At 42.5% G+C, this 19,576-nt stretch overlaps 1 protein-coding gene across 2 annotated transcripts in view; it reads right to left on the bottom strand.

The window, feature by feature from the left end:
- Positions 1-8,830, bottom strand: part of Nsrp1 (nuclear speckle splicing regulatory protein 1) — a 32,195-nt gene extending 23,365 nt beyond the window's left edge. Inside the window, exons 1-2 of one of the 2 annotated variants that reach the window (XM_041665792.1) lie at positions 8,536-8,830; positions 7,254-7,344 (exon numbers count right to left, since the gene is read on the bottom strand). In XM_041665792.1, coding sequence (XP_041521726.1) covers positions 7,254-7,344; positions 8,536-8,555 — 111 coding nt within the window. In that variant the 5' untranslated portion in view covers positions 8,556-8,830. Of the gene's footprint in view, positions 1-7,253; positions 7,345-8,071; positions 8,221-8,535 lie in introns of those variants that run through there. The other variant, XM_041665791.1, reaches the window with a different exon arrangement.
- Positions 8,831-19,576: the final 10,746 nt, after the last annotated feature.

The following is a 19,576-nucleotide window of genomic DNA, read 5'->3' as shown; positions in this document are numbered from 1 at the left end:
CTTGGCATCTTCTGGCCTCCACCCACAGACAGTGTGTGCACTGGGAAAAAACAAAGAGTATTGCATCAAAAAACAAAAAACATCATAGGAAGTAGCTTTGCTCTCAATTCTGAAGGGTGACTACAGTGTGGACATGTAGCGATGTATGCAGAAAACTTTCACTGTGAAGAAAAACAGCTGTAGAACTAATACCACGGCAGTGTACTTTGCATGGAAACAGAATTAGGTGAAAATGCTAACAAGCATCGAAGGTCAAAGCGTTAGATACAACTAGATTCAAGAACTGAGGAGTGATAAAATGATTAGAACTGTGTTTTACAAAGATCAGACTGACAACAGTATTTAAAATGGATATAAAAAGAAAGCAATAAGGAAAATATTTTTAAAAGCTATTAAAATAACTCAAAATATAGGCATAAAAAAACTGGTAACGAAAGGACTGAAAGAAAGAATAAACTGGGAAAATTGTAACCAACACATTGGTATGATCAAAACCTACTCAGAAGGCTGGACAGAACATCAGAACATGCTTTCTTACTCAGGGGCAAGAACCTCTCACTTACTTTGCTATCTTCTCGCCTCTAATAAAAACCAGTAAATATTCCTACCTAGTTCAGATTTTTTTTATTTATTTATTTTTTTATTTTCAAGACAGTGTTTCTCTGTAGCTTTTGGTGCCTGTCCTGGAACTAGCTCTTGTAGACCAGGCTAGCCTCGAACCACCGCCCAGCCTGGTTCAGATATTTTTTAAAAAGACACATAAATACAAGTACAAAACTACCACTTTTCTATGCAAAATTAACCATGGGGCTAGGAATGACTCGGTAAAGTGACTGCACCATTTCAAAGGTGGATGCGTCAGCCTCACCTGTAACTCCACTGCTCTGATGACAAGGTGGGAGGCAGGAAGAGAATTCCTGGGAGCTGGAGAGTCAGCTAGCCGTATATGTGACAGTAAACAACAAAGAGCGTGCCCCAAATAAGGGGCAGACAAGAACCCACATCTCAGCTGTCCTCTCACCTCCACATAGCTGCTTTGGCATAAGATGCATACACACATGCATACAGGCCCTCAAAGATAAAGAAACAAAACCAATCCTAAATATAAGTACTTCAACAGCACAGACTTCATGTGCTAGTGCCCCCTCTGCTGGACCACTGGAGATAAAGTATGATCTAAGATGGGATCTTTGTGGATGAGCTGTGAGAAAGCAAACAAACTAAAAAGCAAGAGCTTTGCTTTGTGGTAGCTTTTCTCCAGGTGGATCTAACGCTCTTCTGGAGGGAATCCATAAAGTCTCTTTCTATGTATTAGGAGTACTCTAGAAATTTTATGGCTGTTTAAACAGCTGCTTATGAAAAAAAGAGGTTTTAACATGACTTAGACTTCACAAATATTTAATCTACTTCTCTGTACAAAGAAAAACTGGAAAGAAGCAGATGTTTTTATAGGCATGTAAACTATTATGAGGAACAGTTTTACACCCTGTTCATTAAGAATTAAACTATAACTCCCTTGTCAACTGCTGCTGGGGAGGTTCCACCAATGGAAGACCAAGATTAAGAGGATGCCAGGGTTATTTCTCCCTGTGTTCCTCCCTCCCTAAACGCCATCTCTACAGTGGTTTCAGATTCTTCTACTATCTAGATAAGCCCAGTTGCCATCAGGTATCTTGGTCCCTAGGTCCAAAGCCCATCCTATCCCTCCATTTGTCAACTACTGCTTCTTCCTCTCAGGTCACCTCATCATTCCCTATTTGGCTTCTCAAGTCTTCTATAACTTACAGGACCAAAGTTCCCTATGGAATGGAGGGAGGAAGAAAGCTAGAGCAAAATGGTCCATGAATCTCTCTTTGACCCTAGGGTAGCCTGATTCAGATACCACCACCCTCATTTCACATCAGAAAAGAACCAGCGGAGCTTCATGTTGCTTTGTTTACACTGCATGTCAGGATGATTTAAAGTAAAAAGGAATGATAAACCACCTAAGCTTTCTGTAGGCTCTGCAGTAAATTATCTGAAAGAATGCTTTGTGTATTAAAACAAGCCACAGGCAATTCAATGGGAAATAGTCTTTTTTCAACAAATACTGTTGGAAGAACTGTATGGCTATGTACAAAAGAATGAAATTCAATCACTACTTCAGACAACAAACAAAAGTTAACGCAAAGTTGATCAAAGACCTATATTTAAGAGCTAAAACTACAGAACTCTTAGAAAACATTAAGTAATGTTTTTCCGATATATGGCACCAACACACTAGCAATGGAAGAAACAAAATGCCTTCCTCAAAAGTGAAATTTCATCCTACAAAGCACATCAACAAGAAAATGAGGACAACCATGAACGAAAAAAATTATTTACAGCCGGGCAGTGATGGGACACACTTTTAATCCCAGCACTTGGGAGGCAGAGACAGGTGGATCTCTGTGAGTTTGAGGCTAGTCTGGTCTACAGGGTATGTTTGTGGACAGACAGAGGTGTTACATAGAGAAACTCTGCCTCAAAACACTAAAAACCAAAACAAACAAACAAACAAACACGACCAAAACCAAAAAGCAACAAAAAGGGAAAAAAGAGATTTACAAATCATATATCTAAGAAAGCAGTTGTAGTAGAATATACAAAGAACTATTATAACACATGTAAGTGCCAACCTAGTATTAAAAATACGTAAATGAGCCGGGCGGTGGTGGCGCACGCCTTTAATCCCAGCACTCGGGAGGCAGAGGCAGGCGGATCTCTGTGAGTTCGAGACCAGCCTGGTCTACAAGAGCTAGTTCCAGGACAGGCTCCAAAGCCACAGAGAAACCCTGTCTCGAAAAATCAAAAAAAAAAAAAAAAAAAAAAAAAACGTAAATGATATGAACAGACATTTCTGCATCACTGTTCATCAGGAAGATGTAAATCAAAAACACAATGAGGTGTGTCTCTAAAAAGCTATGTTACAAAAGAAAGCTGGGTGAGGTGGCACCCACCTTTAATCTCAAAAAGATATTGGGGGTATGGAACCTTTACATAACACTGATGGGAAAGCAAAGTGGTGCTGCCTCTTTGATCATTCCATACATGCTAACACATAATTATCATATAAACTAGCAATTCCATTTCTTTTCTTTCTTCTTCTTCTTGAGAAAGGTTTCTCTGTGTAGCTCTGGAGCCTGTCCTGGAACTCACTCTGTAGACCAGGCTGGCCTCAAACTCACACACAATCATACATACATACATACATACATACATACACATACATAAAATAAAGAAATACAATTTAAAAATTAAAACAGAAGGGATTGGGTATTTATCTCAGTGCTTGTACAGTGAGTGCTTGCCTATGAAGCACAAGGCCCTGGGTTTGGTCCTCAGCTCTGGGGGGGTGGGGGGAGGAAAGAAAAATTAAAACAGAAGTATATGGCATATAGATTATATCACAGTATTTTCTTAAAAAGGGGATAACTGGGTCAATGGGATGGCTTGTCAGGTAAAAGAGCTTACCACACAGCCTGACAACCTAAGCGTGATCCCCAGAGCTAATATAACAATGGCATGTGGTGGCTTGCACCTGTAATCTCAGTGCTCCTATGGGCAGATGAGAAACAGGCAGAAGAACTGGCCAGAGGTCACTTCTACAAACTGAAGAAGAGAACCAACTCTTGAAAGCTGTCCTCTGACTTGTACATGTGCAACCTGGCAGAGGAAGGCTCACACTCACCTTTTTATTTATTTGTTTAAGGAGAGGTGGGCATGCGGAGATGGATCAGAGGTTTAAGATACTTGTCACCATATCTGACTACCTGAGTGTGACCCTGTTACATCACAAACACCCATGTGCCATGGTAAGAGTATGTCCACTCACATACTCGTACAAAATAAATAATTATAAAAGAAACTTTAAAAATTCCAATGAGTGCCGGGCGGTGGTGGCGCACGCCTTTAATCCCAGCACTCGGGAGGCAGAGGCAGGTGGATCTCTGTGAGTTCGAGACCAGCCTGGTCTACAAGAGCTAGTTCCAGGACAGGCTCCAAAACCACAGAGAAACCCTGTCTCGAAAAACCAAAAAAAAAAAAAAAAAAAAAAAAAAAAAAATTCCAATGAGTAAATCTAAAATTGCATCTACTTTTCCAATGTGCTGAAAAATCCACACATTGTACATCAACTCTCTTCCCCTGCACCCTGTGCTAACCCTAGCAACTAGAACAGCAATCTTAGAGCGGGGCTGGCCAAAGAGCTCAGCAGGTGAAGGAGCTATGCCAAGCCTGACAAACCTGCAGTCAATTCTAGGAACCTGAGTGACGGTGGGAACGAACTGACTTCCATGCGTGCATCATGGCCCACGTGCGCCCACACATACACAAAGTAAAAAATATAAAATAAATTCTTAATGCAGTACTTAGCCATCACGTTCCTGGTGAAGTCTGTTTGTTCCCTCTGCTTTCCTCTGCCCTGGGAACAAAGCTTAGATCTCCATCTCCTATCTGAACTACCATAGAAGACTTAGAACAAGCCTGGACTCTAATCTCCTCCATTTCTTTGAGACAAGGTTTTCTTTCTTTCTTTCTTTCTTTTTTTGTTTTCTCTGTAGCTTTGGAGCCTGTCCTGGAACTAGTTTTTGCAGACCAGGCTGGTCTCAAACTCACAGAGATCTCCCTGCCTCTGCCTCTCGAGTGCTGGGATTAAAGGCATGCGCCACCACTGCCTGGCTGAGACAAGGTTTTCTTACACCAAAGTCCAGGATGCCCTCAAACTCTTGACTCCCCAACCTTAGACTTTCTCCCCTTCTGTGCTTCTCAAGATGAACACAAGGTAAAATGGGTGCCATCCCTATGCGAACTAAACACAGTACTCAAAAACTACTTACAATAGTCAAGTTGACATTTCACACAGCAGGGCAACATATTCCACAATCTGGCCTCAACCTCTTAAAACCTCACTGCAACAACTGTTTCTCCAAGCATTCTCTTAACACATTACTCCACAAAAGTGCCCTATAATTTATGTTCTTTGTTCTCTCTCAATTGAAATGATCTCCACCTTTTTTTCACTCAAATCTAAACCAGCTTTGAAAGCTGTTTAAATAGCTATTCCTGCATAGTGTTCCTTCAGCAAAGTAATTTTGTCTTCGATATTTCACTAACATTTAAGTGCTCGATTATTAAAATAAAACAAGAAAGAAAAACAGGAAAAATGTAGAGTTGAGAATCTGATGGACCCATGTCCAAATTTTATTATTACATTTATTTACTTATGTGTGTGCATGTAGGCAACACAGGTAGAGGAAGTCAGAAAACAAATTAGAATCAGTCCTCTCTCCACCACATGGGTCCTGGACACCGAGCTCAGGCTTGGCGCCAGACGCCTTTATGGGCTGAACCATCTAGTTGTCTTCTGTATTCAAATCTTAATCTTGCCATTGACTTATTAGCTCCACGGAGTAGTAATTGAAAAATTTCTTAACTTGTTCCAACTTCAACCTCATCTGTAAGATGAAAATAATGTGTATATCACAGGATAGTCGTGACTATCCAAGTATACTAGGGACATAGGAATCCTCAGTAATTTTTTTCCACATTTCCGTCTGCCTCAGTGTTTACTTGTGTCTCTACTACTGAACTCTAAACTGGTGGAAAGCATAAGATGGCTTTCAATTTACGAGGGAGTTAATTCCTGAAAAGTCTAGTTATCCTAAATAAAAAACATCTACTATTGCTGGGTGCTGTAATACATGCCTTTAATCCCAGCACTCAGAAAGCAGAGGCAGAGACAGGCAGAGCTTTTTGAGTCCAAGGCCAGCATGGTCTACACATTAGGTTCCAGGCCAGCCAGGCTAGAGTGAAACCCTGTCTCAAAACAAAAACAAACACCAAAATATATTGACTGCACCTTAACCTCCCAAACACAATCACTTGGGAATGCATTGTACTGTAGATGGGTTATTCACCCCCAAGATCCCATGGCTGTTCTCTACCTGTGTGTAGGAGAGTGTTGTACAGCTAGTCCAGCAAGCCCAAAATTCCAAGTACACCTTTACTAACTGTGCGCTGCTTTTGCATTATCATAGAGCAAAACCTCGTAAGCTGAGTCCATGTAAGGCTGTGAGCATCTATTTATGATGCCCACCCCCACTATTGCTATCTACAGCTATGGAACTAATCAACTCTTGACAGGCATGCAGCACATGCCTGGTTCCTAGGACCTGGAGGGGGATCAGGGCAGTCAGTCTGGGCTACATACATCCTGAGTTCTAGGCCAGCCTCTGTTATACATGGAGCTCTTGCTTCAAAGCAAACATGCAAAACAAACTGAGCTAGTAAAATTTTCAAGTTTTATATGTAAATTTAATTTTTAAAATCCACAAAGTAAATATAATCTTTTTTTTCCAAAAAAGGGGGCAAAGAATACAAAATATCTACCTGTACTTATAAATAATTAGAAAATCTGAAAGAGATGTTATTTTCTGCCAAAAGCAAAAGAGGTGACAGATCAGTCTGATCCAAGTGTCTTTAAGAAACATAAACAATTTTAATGTTAAGTTAAGCACACACGGGAGCTGAAGAGATGGCTCAGAGGTTATGAGCACTGGCTGCTCTTCCAGAGGACCCAGGTTCAGTTCCCAGCACCCACATGGCTGCTCACAATTGTCTGTAACTTCAGGATCCAACCCTGTCACATAGACATTTATTCAGGCAAAACACCAATGCACGCAAAACTAAAAAGAAAAGAAACGATAAGCACACACTTGGGGCTGTTTTTGAAAAAAATAAAAAACACCCGGGTTTCAGAGGAAACTACTACTTTGGCTGATAAAATAGAAAATGTTCATAAAGATACTACGGTTTTATCAAAACTGTATGTATTCAATAGCTCAATTATAACAAAGCAATTGCATTTAACAGGCACTGAAGGAATAACTACAAAAACCATTTCTGCACAAAGAAACTGTCATCCTAGATCAGTACACATCAGAAACTAAGAAAACTTGTAGGAAGCTGCTAGCATCCTAGCTCACTCCTAGAAACAGCATCGCTATCAGAGTCTGGGAAGAGTGCACAAAACTATAAGTAACTAAGTTAGCGAGGGGTGGAGTGTGGGGGGAGGAGGGATTTTAAGTCACACGGAAAATAACGGCAGAGCTCTCTTTAAACAGCCCTTTTGAAGGGTCTGTAAATAATACTCCAAAACCAAGGGGAAGAACAAATCTACAAGCAGTTTTAAAAATGTTCTCCTGATGTAGGAGTAAAAATATGGGTTTCCTTACCTCATCATCATCAGAATCATTCCCAAATACAGACGGTTTTTGCAAAACTCGGTGCAACGGCTGTGTTTTCTTTGGCAAAAGAAGCCCATACCTGCATATTTTTTTTGAAATAGAAATCACACCATTATCTTTAAATGTTAAAACTAACAAATCCACTGCTTCTTCCGGATGAATTTCCCAAATTAAAACATAGTCATACAACCTATGAACACAATAACGGACTTGTTGTTTTGCAGTGACCTCGAGATTCTAATGTATCATGATTTTATAATTATTATTTGTCTACCTGGACCAAACTCGAACATTGTTTTTACTACGGAAGAGAAGTAAATGAAGACTACAGGAATGTTTTACCCAGTGCAGTGGCAGTAATCTTTAACAGACACACGTTAGAGTCTGCTCTTTTCAAATTTGCTAAAAAAACAAAACCTGGTCTCTGGCTGTTCCCACTACCGTGGACTTCCACAGTTTATAAGTTCTTGATAATGAATCCACTTAAACTTTTAAAACAAGTACTGGGAAAGCCAAGCAGAATGGCTAGTTCCCGTTCGCCGGTTAAGCTCAAGAGCTTTTGTCTGCGGGCGCATCACCACAGGGAAAGTTCCCCTCACCAAGGACCGAGCTCGCTTTGTCTAAGAGCCTTTGAGAATCATCAGCAGATTCAACTCAGCTCGTTTCTCGAGGCTTTGGCTTTTAAAATGCAGAGGCCACGGGACGTGGCAGCGGAAGGTTTACACGCCCAAGGCAAAACCTCCGGGCACCTTTACAGTCTTTGTGTCTTTCACGGTAGCGGACACCCCGGTCTCCTAGATGCCTACCCTTTTCTGTGGCTTCTCAGCACCACACTCCTAACACAGGAGGGAGGGTGGGAAGCAGGCCTTGAGCTTCTGCCCAGGAGAACGGGGCCTCTAAGGAACCCAGGAGTTTCTCTTCTCAGTGCCCCTGAGCGCATCCAACCGGGAGAAACTCAAGCGCGGGGTAGGAAGCAAGACTGAGGGGCCTCAGACCGAGCTTTTGGGAAATAGAAAAGTCTCGCTCTCTGCCCCTCAGCCTAACTTCCTTTATTTCCTCACAAGTTTCTCAAACTTCGGGCTTGCATCCTGGAAAAATGTACGGGTCGGGGGTGGGGACTCTATGTGGCTCGGGATTCCTCGCCTTCTCCCGCCTCTAGCCCTGGCGGCAGCGGCCCTGCACTTCCGGCGACCTCTGACGTCTCAGCCTAAAGACTAGGTCTCCCTGGCTGCTTACTCCCCAGCCGGACCCTATCTCCCGCATCACTCACTGCCTGCCTGGGATCGCCATCTTGTTCCCGTCTCCGCTGGACGTGGCCGACGCGGACGTGACGCTGACGCCGACGTGGGACGCGCACTTCCGGTGGCCGGAACTCGGTTAGCGACGGGATGTCGTCCTGGAGTTGTTTGCACGACTTTGGGACGCCGTGTCCTACCGCTGAATTTTGTTTCGCATCCGACTAGTGGTGCGGAAGTCGACGATCGGAGGGGACGACAGAGTTGGCTCGGGAAGCGCGGTCCTGGGACGAGCCGCGTCACCGGAGATAGAATTAGAATCAAATCCAACCGCGCGCTGCTGCGGCTGCTTCCGGACAGCGTGGGGGTGGGGCCAGCAATCTGAATTTTAATGAGCTTCCAAACGGCTGCCTACAATCCCTCGATGTTTTCCTTTTCAGCTGTGCAATGTAGCTGGCCAGTGAGAACTGATTATTTTCTTCAAACAGGCTCTTGCTATATAACCCGACTGCCCTAGAACTCAGATCCTCCTGCCTCAGCTTTCGGAATGCTGGAGTTGCAGGCCCTAGGCGAGAACTGAAATTGTTTTAACAATACTGATGGTGCCACTAGTCAAAGGGAACAGTGTCTTATCTGAGGCTTTTTTTGCATCTTTACTTGAGTCAGTCTTGCTATGTAGTCCAGAATATCCTCCTACTTCAGCCTCCTGAGTGATGGTTTGCCAGTGAATTTTAAAATAACAACAAAACCCCTCTGGCCACATTTTGTCTGTGTGTCCACCATTCTAAACTAGTCATGGAACATTAAGAAACCAGTCACAAAAAGGTTGTTCCAGGACAGGCTCCAAAACCACAGAGAAACCCTGTCTCAAAAAAGAAAAAAAAAAGAATACAAAAAGGTTGTTAAATCTGTACAATTGTTTCTCGGTTTGCCTTTTTTTTTCTCATATATTTGGAAGTTAAATGAATATATGGGATGGTATCATTAGGAAGTGACGCTGAGGTCTGGATTTATTTTTCGAAGGTAGAACGCTTACCTAGCCTACTCAGAGCCCTGGGTTTGAACTCTAGCACTGCAAAATAGACGAGAATGACCCTCTATTCATTCCTGTCTTGTTTTGGTACAACTAGCTTTGTTTGGATTAATGTTAGTATAGTATGTCTTTTTATCTTTTTACTTTAACCAGTTTTAACCTACTTGTGATATGTTTATATTTATGTTGGATTTCTTGCTGATAGCATACAGCCGAGTCTTCCCTTTATATGCACTGTTTGATAATCTCATTTTAATTTGAATATTTAACTATTTTCATTAAAGTGATTATAAACTCACTGGTACTTGCTTTCCATTTTCCTCATGTCCTTTGTCCACTGCTTACTCCCAGGCACTATTTTGCCTTGTGTGTTAGTAGAGATTTTTTTTTTTTTAAGCTAGGATCATGTACACAGTGTTCTGCCCGCATGCATCCCTGCAGGCCAAAAGAAGGCACTAGATCTCATTACAGATGGTTGTGAGCCACCATGTGGTGGCAGGGAATTGAACTCAGGACCTCTGGAAGAGCAGGCAGTGCTCTTAACCACTGAACCTCTCTAGCCCTGCAATGAAGGCAGAAGTGAACTAGTCCAGGGAAGGAAGCCCATCATCACCATACTAGTGAATGTGTAACTATTTCCTCTCTCTTGGGCTTCCTAGAGTAAGACTTGAAAATATAGTCACGTGGAATTGAGAACAAGACAGCTGAGGGAACAGGAGCACCCAAACCGGAGGATTACCTGTGTAACTCTTGATGTGGATGTTACAAATGTCACTGTCACTACTTGCAGCCTCCGCTTCCAGCTCCTCAGTCTTACCTTCCCCCTCTGCACAACTTCTCTAACTTGTAATGTAGGGGAATAGTCTGACCGGCCAACCAGCTCCCAAATAACCACACAGAGACTTACTAATTCTAAATGCTCAACCAAGGGCTGGAGAAATGGTTCAACAGCTAAGAGCACTGACTGTTCTTCCTGAGAACCTGGGTTCATTTCCCAGCACCTACGTGACAATTCACAACTGTCTGTAACTTCAGTTCCAGGGGACCTGACAGCCTCACCAATGTACATTGAATAAAATAAATTTTTAAAAAATTCTGGGCCGGTAGCTTAGGCATTGTAGAACATTACTTTAAGGTGTGTGTTATATTTGTTTATGCTGTGGAACATTTGTTTTAATGATGCAAATGGTGTTGCATTCTTTTATGTTGCACTTATTTAACTTTGTGAACCTGTGTTAACTTTGCCTGTCTAAAACACCTGATTGGTCTAATGAAGAGCTGAATGGCCAACAGCAAGGCAGGAGGAAGGATGGATGGGGCTGCCAGGCAGAGAGAATAAATAGAAGGAAAAATTGGGGAAGAGGAGATCTAGGAGCAAGAGAAGGAGGACTCCAGGGGCCAGTCACCAAACTATAAAGCCAGCCATGGAATCAGAAGAAAGGTACATAGGATAAAAATTAAAGCCCAGAGGCAAAAGATAGACAGGATAATTTAAGAAAAGCTGGCGAGGAGGGCTGGAGAGATAACTCAGCTGTTAAGGGCACTGATTGCTCTTCCAGAGGACCATGGTTCAATTCTCAACACCCACATGGTAACCCACAACTGTCTGTGATTCAGATCTGACACCCTCACACAAACATGCATGCAGGCAAAACACCAATGCACATAAAATAAACATAAATTAATGTAACAAATTCTAATTGATCTTTATAATAAAAACCTAGAGTCAGATATAAGGATTATTGCTGAAAGATCAGAGAAGCAGAACAGTCAACCACCAGAGAGTTCTTACCTCTACCAATGCTCAGACCGAAAGGGTGATCCTGTCTCTATGAATCCTCAGACTGAATCCTAGCTCCTGTCCTCTCCTGACTTACATTCCTGTCTGTACCCAGGCATATCACTCCTGTCTCCACCTCCCTAGTGCTGGGATTAAAGGTGTGTGATCACCTTTGTGTGAGCTCTATTTCTCTTTTAGACAGATTCAATCTTGAGTAGCCCAACATGGCCTTGAACTCACAGAGATTCATCTGCCTCTGTCTCCTGAATACTGGGATTAAAGGTGTGTGCCACCACTGCCTGGTCTCTATGGCTAACTAGTGACTTAGCTCTGCACTCTGATCTTTAGGCAAGCTCTATTTGTTAGATCACAAACAAAATACCACTACACATTAATTAAGAGAAAGAAAAGTTGGCTAAAAACAAGCTAAACTAAGACCAGGCATTCATAAGAAAGAATAAGACTCCATGTGATTTATTTGGGAACTGGGTGGTGGCCCCCCCAAAAGAGAAAAGAACAAAAAACAACCAACAACACTTGGGCTTGTTTCTCACTAGCTCTTCTGAAAAAATACTTACATTAACCAATTTCTATTCATTTACTTGCTGCCCCATGGCTCACAGTTTGTTAGCTCACCTTGTATATTATACATCCTGCTTCTTCTGTATCTGCCTGGTGACTCTGCCCTTCTTCAGCCCAGAGGGTTCTCCCTATCCACAAGTCCTGCCTCACTTCTTCCAGCCTAGCTTTTGGCCATTTAGCTCTTTAGTAAACCAATGAGAACAACACATCTTCACACTGAACAAAGATTGTTCCACAACACTGTAGCTTCCTAAAAGCCCACCATCACTTTCTTTTAAAGAAATGTTCCATTTTCTGTATTTCAATTTTATCTGTGTATGCTTTAGGTTCTTTGTTGGGGGGGTGGGGTGGAGGAAAGGGGAGTTATCTATATAGCCCAGGTTAGCCTGAACTCACAGTCCTGCGTGCTAGAATTACAGGGCTGCAGCAGCTTCTAACCAGCTGGGTACATTTTATATAAGCCTATTGCACAAGGTGGCTTCATTTTAATGGGTGGTGACCTCTAATTCAAACGGTGGTAGCTACAGAGTCAGAATCACATGAAACAAAAATATCATCACCCAAAGAGGCCTTCCTCAGCTGAGGTCTCTGAGGATAGTCTAAGTTTGGGCAATAGATAGGGGTTAAAATATTATTAGCTTGAATATGAGATAGTTACTGAACTGCTTCAGGAAAAAGAAAACAGGCCTTACTATATTCAATTAGTTGATCTTGTCAGTTAAAAGAAGTTTATTTATTTAGGGCCACACATATCCCAGTGTTGCTAAAACTCCTTCCCCGGGGGAAATATGAACACCTACCCCTTCCTCCTAAGCTCTCAATAACAAACAGGTACCATTCCACCAAAGGTCGGTTTCCTTACACAGCACGGGTGAGGCGTTATAGACAGGCTCATGGGTGACCTTAAAGCGGCCACAGTGGAAGTCTGCGCCCAGCGCGGATGGTAAGGCTCCCCCATGGCTGACCATTCCTGCCTATGTTACATACCCCAGCTCCTTCTGGAGGCCAGGATCAGGGCAGAATTGCAAACAACTGATTGGTGGGGGTGGCCAGATACTCAGGTGGGAGTCCCGTTCCTCCTTGTGCTTTCTATGAGGGAACTAGCTCCGCTGTGATGACCATCTGCAAGCAAACACAGCTGATCTGATAAAGATGGAGGCTCCAACGATAGTCCTCACAACACCCAGGCTGGCTTCAAAGTTGCTGCGGAGCCAAGGATAATCTTGAACTATGGATCCTCCTGCTTTCGATGCCCAGTTGTATGCCAGTACATCCAGTTCTAAGTGGTGCTAGGAATCATTCTCAGGGCTTTGCGTTTGAGAGCCAAGTACTCTACCGACTGAACCGTATCCTTGGGCCCAGCTATGTATGTTTTTAAGACAATGATCTCATCTTGCTCAAAGTAGTCTTGAGCTCCCAGTTCCTCCTGCCTTTACCTCCGGGTACTGGGGTACAAACCACCCCAAATCTTTATGAGATTATTAGGGGAGAAGTCTTCTGATTTAATGGGTTAGGAATGTTTATAGAAATTCAGGAAAACTGGTTGCTTTATTATATTTAGAATACCACAACATAGAGAATAAGAGGTCAGTCATAAGAGATCATATATTTTGTATGATTCCTCTTATATTTGTTAGATAGGCAAATTCATAAGGAAAGTAGATTGAGGGCTACATGTGGTGGCATATGCCTTTAATCCCAGCACTCAAGAGAGAGAGGATGGCAGATCTTTGTGAGTTCAAGGCTAATCTTGCCTACATAGTGAGTTCCAAGCCAGCCAGGGCTACACAGTGAGATTCTATTAAAAAAAAAAAGTTAAAAAAAAGTAGACTGGTGGCTACCTAAGAATTGGCGAAAATGCTGGGCACGGTGGCACACATCTTTAATCCCATCATGTGGGAAGTAGAAGCAGGCAGATCTCTGTGAGTTTAAGGCCAGCCCGGTCTACATAGTGGGTTCCAGAACAGAGAGCTACATAGTGAGATCCTACCTTGAGAAAACAAAAAACTATGTCATGAATTTGCTACGATGGCAGCTCAATCCCATGAGCCTGCTAAAATCTGTTGACGTGTGTACTTTAGATGAAGTGGATGTTATCTGAAGTATATTTCAATAAAGTTGTTGAAGAGCCAATAGATTCTTTTTTTAATTCATTTATTATGTATATCGTATTCTGGGCACCAGATCTCATTACAGATGGCTGTGAGCCACCATGTGGTTGCTGGGAATTGAACTCAGGACCTGCGGAACAACAGTCAGTTTTCTTAACCTCTGAGCCATCTCTCCAGCTCCCCAATAGATTCTTTCTAACTTATGCTGCTGAGCTGAAACTCAGAGCCTTACACTTGCTAAGCAAGCACACTACCTCTGAGTTACATCCCCAGCCCCTGGAGCCTTTTCTGGGTCCCTTATTAGTGTCTTGACTCTTCACACTGTTTCTCGGTATGCTGTAATTATAAAAGAAAATGACACGGTGTCATTTTGCCTGTGTGCTATAAGGAGTCAACTAGGAAACCCAATTAAGATGGGGCTGGCGAGATGGCTCAGTGGTTGAGAGCACTAGCTACATTTCCAGAGGATCTGGGTTTGATTTCTAGCACCCATGTCAGATGGCTGAAAACCACTGGTAACTCCAGCTACAGAAGAAGCCAATACCTCCAATCTCTGCAGACATTAGTACTCATATGCCCATACCCATACACGGTTTCACACACACACAAAATTGAAAACAATAAAATGAATAATTATAAAAAATCCTTTTAGGCCGGGCGGTGGTGGCACATGCCTTTAATCCCAGCACTTGGGAGGCAGAGGCAGGCGGATCTCTGTGAGTTCGAGACCAGCCTGGTCTACAAGAGCTAGTTCCAGGACAGGAACCAAAACCACAGAGAAACCCTGTCTCGAAAAAGCAAAAAACAAACAAACAAAAAAATCCTTTTAGGCACCAGTAGCTAAGCACTTGCGGCCAGTTGATCCTACAAGTTGTCTTCTGATCTCATGTGTGTACTGTGACACACCCACAAACTAAAAAACTAAATAAATATGTAATAATAATAATTTAAAATTAAAAAAATCCAGTTAGCCGGGCAATGGTGGCGCACGCCTTTAATCCCAGCACTCGGGAGGCAGAGGCAGGCGGATCTCTGTGAGTTTGAGACCAGCCTGGTCTACCAGAGCAAGTTCCAGGACAGGCTCCAAAGCCACAGAGAAACCCTGTCTCGAAACCCGCCCCCCCCCCCCAAATCCAGTTAATCCTAAGTAAAACTATAAACAATAAAAACAGTCATCAAGGTGCATCAAGTTATCAGTTACATTCACAATATCCAGTTTATCTGCATTTGGCAAATTTAAAGAAAATACTCTATTATTAATCCTATCTTGCTGAGTCCAAAGTTTTGTACCGAAGTTCCTTCTATTATAACTAAGGAAAACTATAACTATCTAGTTAATTCCATCAAAGACCCCAGAAGGATATAATATTACCTTGGTAAACAGAAAGTGTAGTGCAAGCCACCTCCAAAATGACAGAGACACTTGGCTTCCTGGACAGTCACCCAATGTTCCTCTGCCACACTGGGGTATCCAATCTTTAGCCTATAGGCCTAGAATATCTGGAAGACTTTTCCATGAAGCAGGAATTTTGAAGGATTGTCCCACGTTGTTTTTGCAAAGTTCAGCAGTCTTTTTTCTTGTGCCCTGTTTATCCAGTTTGTACAGCATACTATTGACAGTCAAGGCAAGAGCAGTTTCTTTGCCCAGTGGCTAACTTTGCCACAGTGAAAACAAACTTCATATGGAGTTTCTCTGATGCTCATTATCTTCTCTGAAGTAAATTGGTGTTGCCAGGAGCAGACATGTCTCACTATCATGAAAAGTCTCAGGTGATTAAACATCTTAAATGCCATATTCTGTAGGTCTTTGAAGTGTTTGAAGATCACCTGGCTATCTAAAATATATTGTTTAACCTTGAAAACATACCTAATATGACTATAAATTTGATTATTGTAGATGACTATTAACCTGTGCTTATTAATTATCCTAAATGGTTTATCTAATAGTTTTCAAGGGCTAGAACTTTGCCTCAAATTTTGAAATGAACTGCACAGGTACAATGCCTTAAACAAGAGTAGAAACAGATATATAGTATAACAAAAAGTAACTTTAAATTTGTATCAACACACCAAAATCCATACCAACGTAAAATATTTGAGGTTAATAGTTGTATTTTTATCCTATATTCCTATATTCCCACTAAATAATGACAAACATCCAAAACCCACCAAATGACCAAAAACCACCCACCCCACCTCCTGGGAATATGGGCATTGTGTTCCCTAGACTGCTTCCTGTTGTCTGTGGGTGAACACATCTTTAGGAAACCAGAGAAAACTGAGATAGTGAAGTCCTAAGAAAACTAGCTATAACATTTGTTGTTTAGTCTCTATGCAATGGAAAGGCTTATTTGAAATCCTGACTAGAATCATCTGTGAGGCTGGACCATCTCAGCCAGCAGTCTTGAAGCTGTTCTGGATGCAGAACTCTGAGAAAACTGCAACAGAGGCATTCTGAGAGGCTGGATCACCTGGACCATTTGTTTTCACTGGTGTCTGAGCCCCTTGCTCTGAAAACACAAACTTTCAAAGGTAGCGTATATATCTGCATTAACATAAGTATAGACTGTGCATTGTACACAAGCCAGCCAAAGATGATATTTTGTTTTATGTTTTATGTTTTTTTTTTTTTCGAGACAGGGTTTCTCTGTGGCTTTGGAGCCTGTCCTGGAACTAGCTCTTGTAGACCAGGCTGGTCTCGAACTCACAGAGTTCTGCCTGCCTCTGCCTCCCGAGTGCTGGAATTAAAGGCGTGCGCCACCATTGCCCAGCTTTGTTTTATGTTTGAGCAGGTAAAAACATATGTCACCTGTTTTGTGATTTTTTTGAGGTTTAGGTCTTTATGTCTGTAGTCAGGATTTTAAGGAGGTCTCCTGTGCTGATATCTTGTTTGTGCTCTAATGAAGCTTGCCTGGTGATCAGAGGGTGGAGCTAGCCACCAGTTAACCATAGACACCAGGCAGTGGTGGCACACAACTTTGTTCCCAGCAGTTGGGATCTCAGGCCTTTGATCCCAGTACTTGGGAGATGGAGATGGGACTGTAAGGTGAGTGAAGACAGAAACTCGGAACCATTCAGTCTGAGGATCCATAGAGACAGGGTCTCAGCCTTTCTGTCTGAGGATTTCATAGAGATAAGAACTTTAGTGATTGACTGCTTTAGTTCTCTGATCTTTCAGTTTTCATCTCTTTAATATTTGACTCCGGGTTTTTGTTAAGATGTATTAGAGTCACACTACAGTCTCCCCCGATCAAAACTCATCTTAACCTTGAATGAATCCACAGGCTTTCGTTTCCTGTGAAAACAAAGGCATAACGTCTTCCCCAACAGAATACATTTTCTGACTTCCACTTTAAAGTTAAAGCATTCCTAAAGTATCTAGACTGTTTTTAATTCAGCAGTCCCTGTGAAAATCCCATGTCTCTGAGCAACTGCCATTCACTCAGAAGCATACAAAAACTTCAAAGCTAACATAACACCATACGGGAGTCAGCCTCCCTGTGTGTTTCCCATGGTTACATGACTTTTTTCTTTTATAGTACTTTACTCTTTATTGTTTTTAAACTATTTACTTTTCCCCATGATTATCTACACCCATTTTCTTTTCTTTCTTAAGTCTATGCACATTCTAAAGCACCATAACTTGTTTATAGGTGTTTTTGTTGGTTTGTTTGCTTTCCCCAATCTGGGTCTGTCTTTACTGTGTACCTCTATCTTTTTCTGACCACCTGAGACAAATTTTCAGCTGCTAAGCAGTGGTGACAGGTCCTCTGGCGGCAGCCCTGCTGGTTGACTCTGCTCCCTCTTTGATGCTTGAAAGCCAAACCTAAGCCCGCTGCCCTGGTCCTGGTTGGAGCTGTCTTTGACCCGGAACTACATTCAACCACTCCAGCTCTAGGAAGAGGGTGCTCACACTGTGGCAGGCATTTTAACTTGGCACACTGTTTCTACTTAGCATGCCAGTATGACAGAGTCTCTTAAAGGAGCTGTTTCTCTCTCTCTCTCTCTCTCTCTCTCTCTCTCTCTCTCTCTCTCTCTCTCTGTCTGTCTCTTCAGCTATCACAGGCCCTGTGTGCAAATTCAGGCCTCACACTGGGTGCCAAATGTACCAGGCTTTTTCTTTTTGGCCACCAACCAGCTCCCAAATCATGACAAAGAGACAATGTTAGTTGTAAATGCTTTGTCTTATGCTCATGTCTTGCTAGCTCTTATAACTTAACCTATCTAACTTCATCTATGGTTTTTGTCTTGTTTTGTTTTGTTTTTGTCTTTTGAGACAGGGTTTCTCCATAGCTTTAGAACCTGTCCTAGAACTCATTCTGTAGACCAGGCTGGCCTCAAACTCACAGAGATCTGCCTGCCTCTACTTTCCAAGTGCTGGGATTAAAGGATGCACCACCACTGCCTGGCTTCATCTATATTTTTCCTCAGGGCTTTTTATCTTTCTTTCCTTCTGCATTTCCCTACTCCATCTTCTGGCTGGAGGTTGCCTGACTGGCCCCCAGGTGTCTCCCTTTCTTCTTTGTTCTCTCCTCTCTTCTTCCTTTCCAGGGTTTCATTAGTGAACTGCCCACCTTGAAAATCAACAGCTCAATCTTTCTTTAAGTCTGTTTCCTCATTTATAAAGTTGTGATGGCATCAGAACCACTGCCTTTCTTGGGAGAATCAAGTGAGCTAGTCTGCAGCCATGCTTCAAACATGTTAAAACTCATGGAAGGGGGTGGGAATGCAGCTCAGTTGGCAGAGTGCTCACCTAGCATGCACAGAACACTGGGTGCAATCCCCAGTACTCCACAACCAGGCAGGGTGATGAAAGGGTGCCTGTAACCTCAGCATTCAGGAAGTAGAGGCAGTAGATTCAGGAGTTCAAGGTCATTTTCAGCTACCTCGTGAGTTCTAGGCACTACAGGCGACACTATCTTAAAAATAATAAAGCTGGGGATGGTGGCGCATACCTTTAATCCCAGCACTCTGGAGCCAGAACAGGCCAGTCTCGATGAATCTGAGGCCACCCTATTCTACACAGAACAGTTTAAGTTCAGGGCCAGCCAGTCTTACATAGAGAATCTCTCTCTCTCTCTCTCTCTCTCTCTCTCTCTCTCTCTCTCGATAAAATTTGGCTGGTGGAGAGACAGCTCCGCAGCTGAGAACACTGCCTGCCCATCCAGGGAAAGAGTTCAGGTCCTCGCGCCCACGTGGCCCCTCACATTTGGTTGTGACTCCAGTCCCAGAGGGATAGGACACCCTCTTCTGGCCTTCTCTGGCACTATATGCACACGATGCACAGACATACGTTCATGCAAACACTCATATGCATACAATAAAAATAAGTCAAATACAAAAAAGAAGAAAAGTGAAAATAACAGATATCTATTACACTAAGCCATAGAAAATGTAATTCCCATAACCACAATAAAAACAGCCTCTCTGACGCTCTTCTTTCTGACTGTCTGCACCATTATTTGTACTCAAAAGTTTATTCTGAAGCCACCCGGATATACGACTATCAGTTAAAATCTTCAAGAACACTGTTGCTAGAAATGTTGCTGCAAATGCCTCCCTCCAAACAC

This window comes from Microtus oregoni, unplaced genomic scaffold, assembly GCF_018167655.1.
Source record: "Microtus oregoni isolate MIOR12 unplaced genomic scaffold, Mior012 000015F_ref0000493, whole genome shotgun sequence".
In the NCBI taxonomy this organism is placed as follows: Eukaryota; Metazoa; Chordata; class Mammalia; order Rodentia; family Cricetidae; genus Microtus; species Microtus oregoni.
This window is presented reverse-complemented; position numbering and strand designations above follow the sequence as displayed.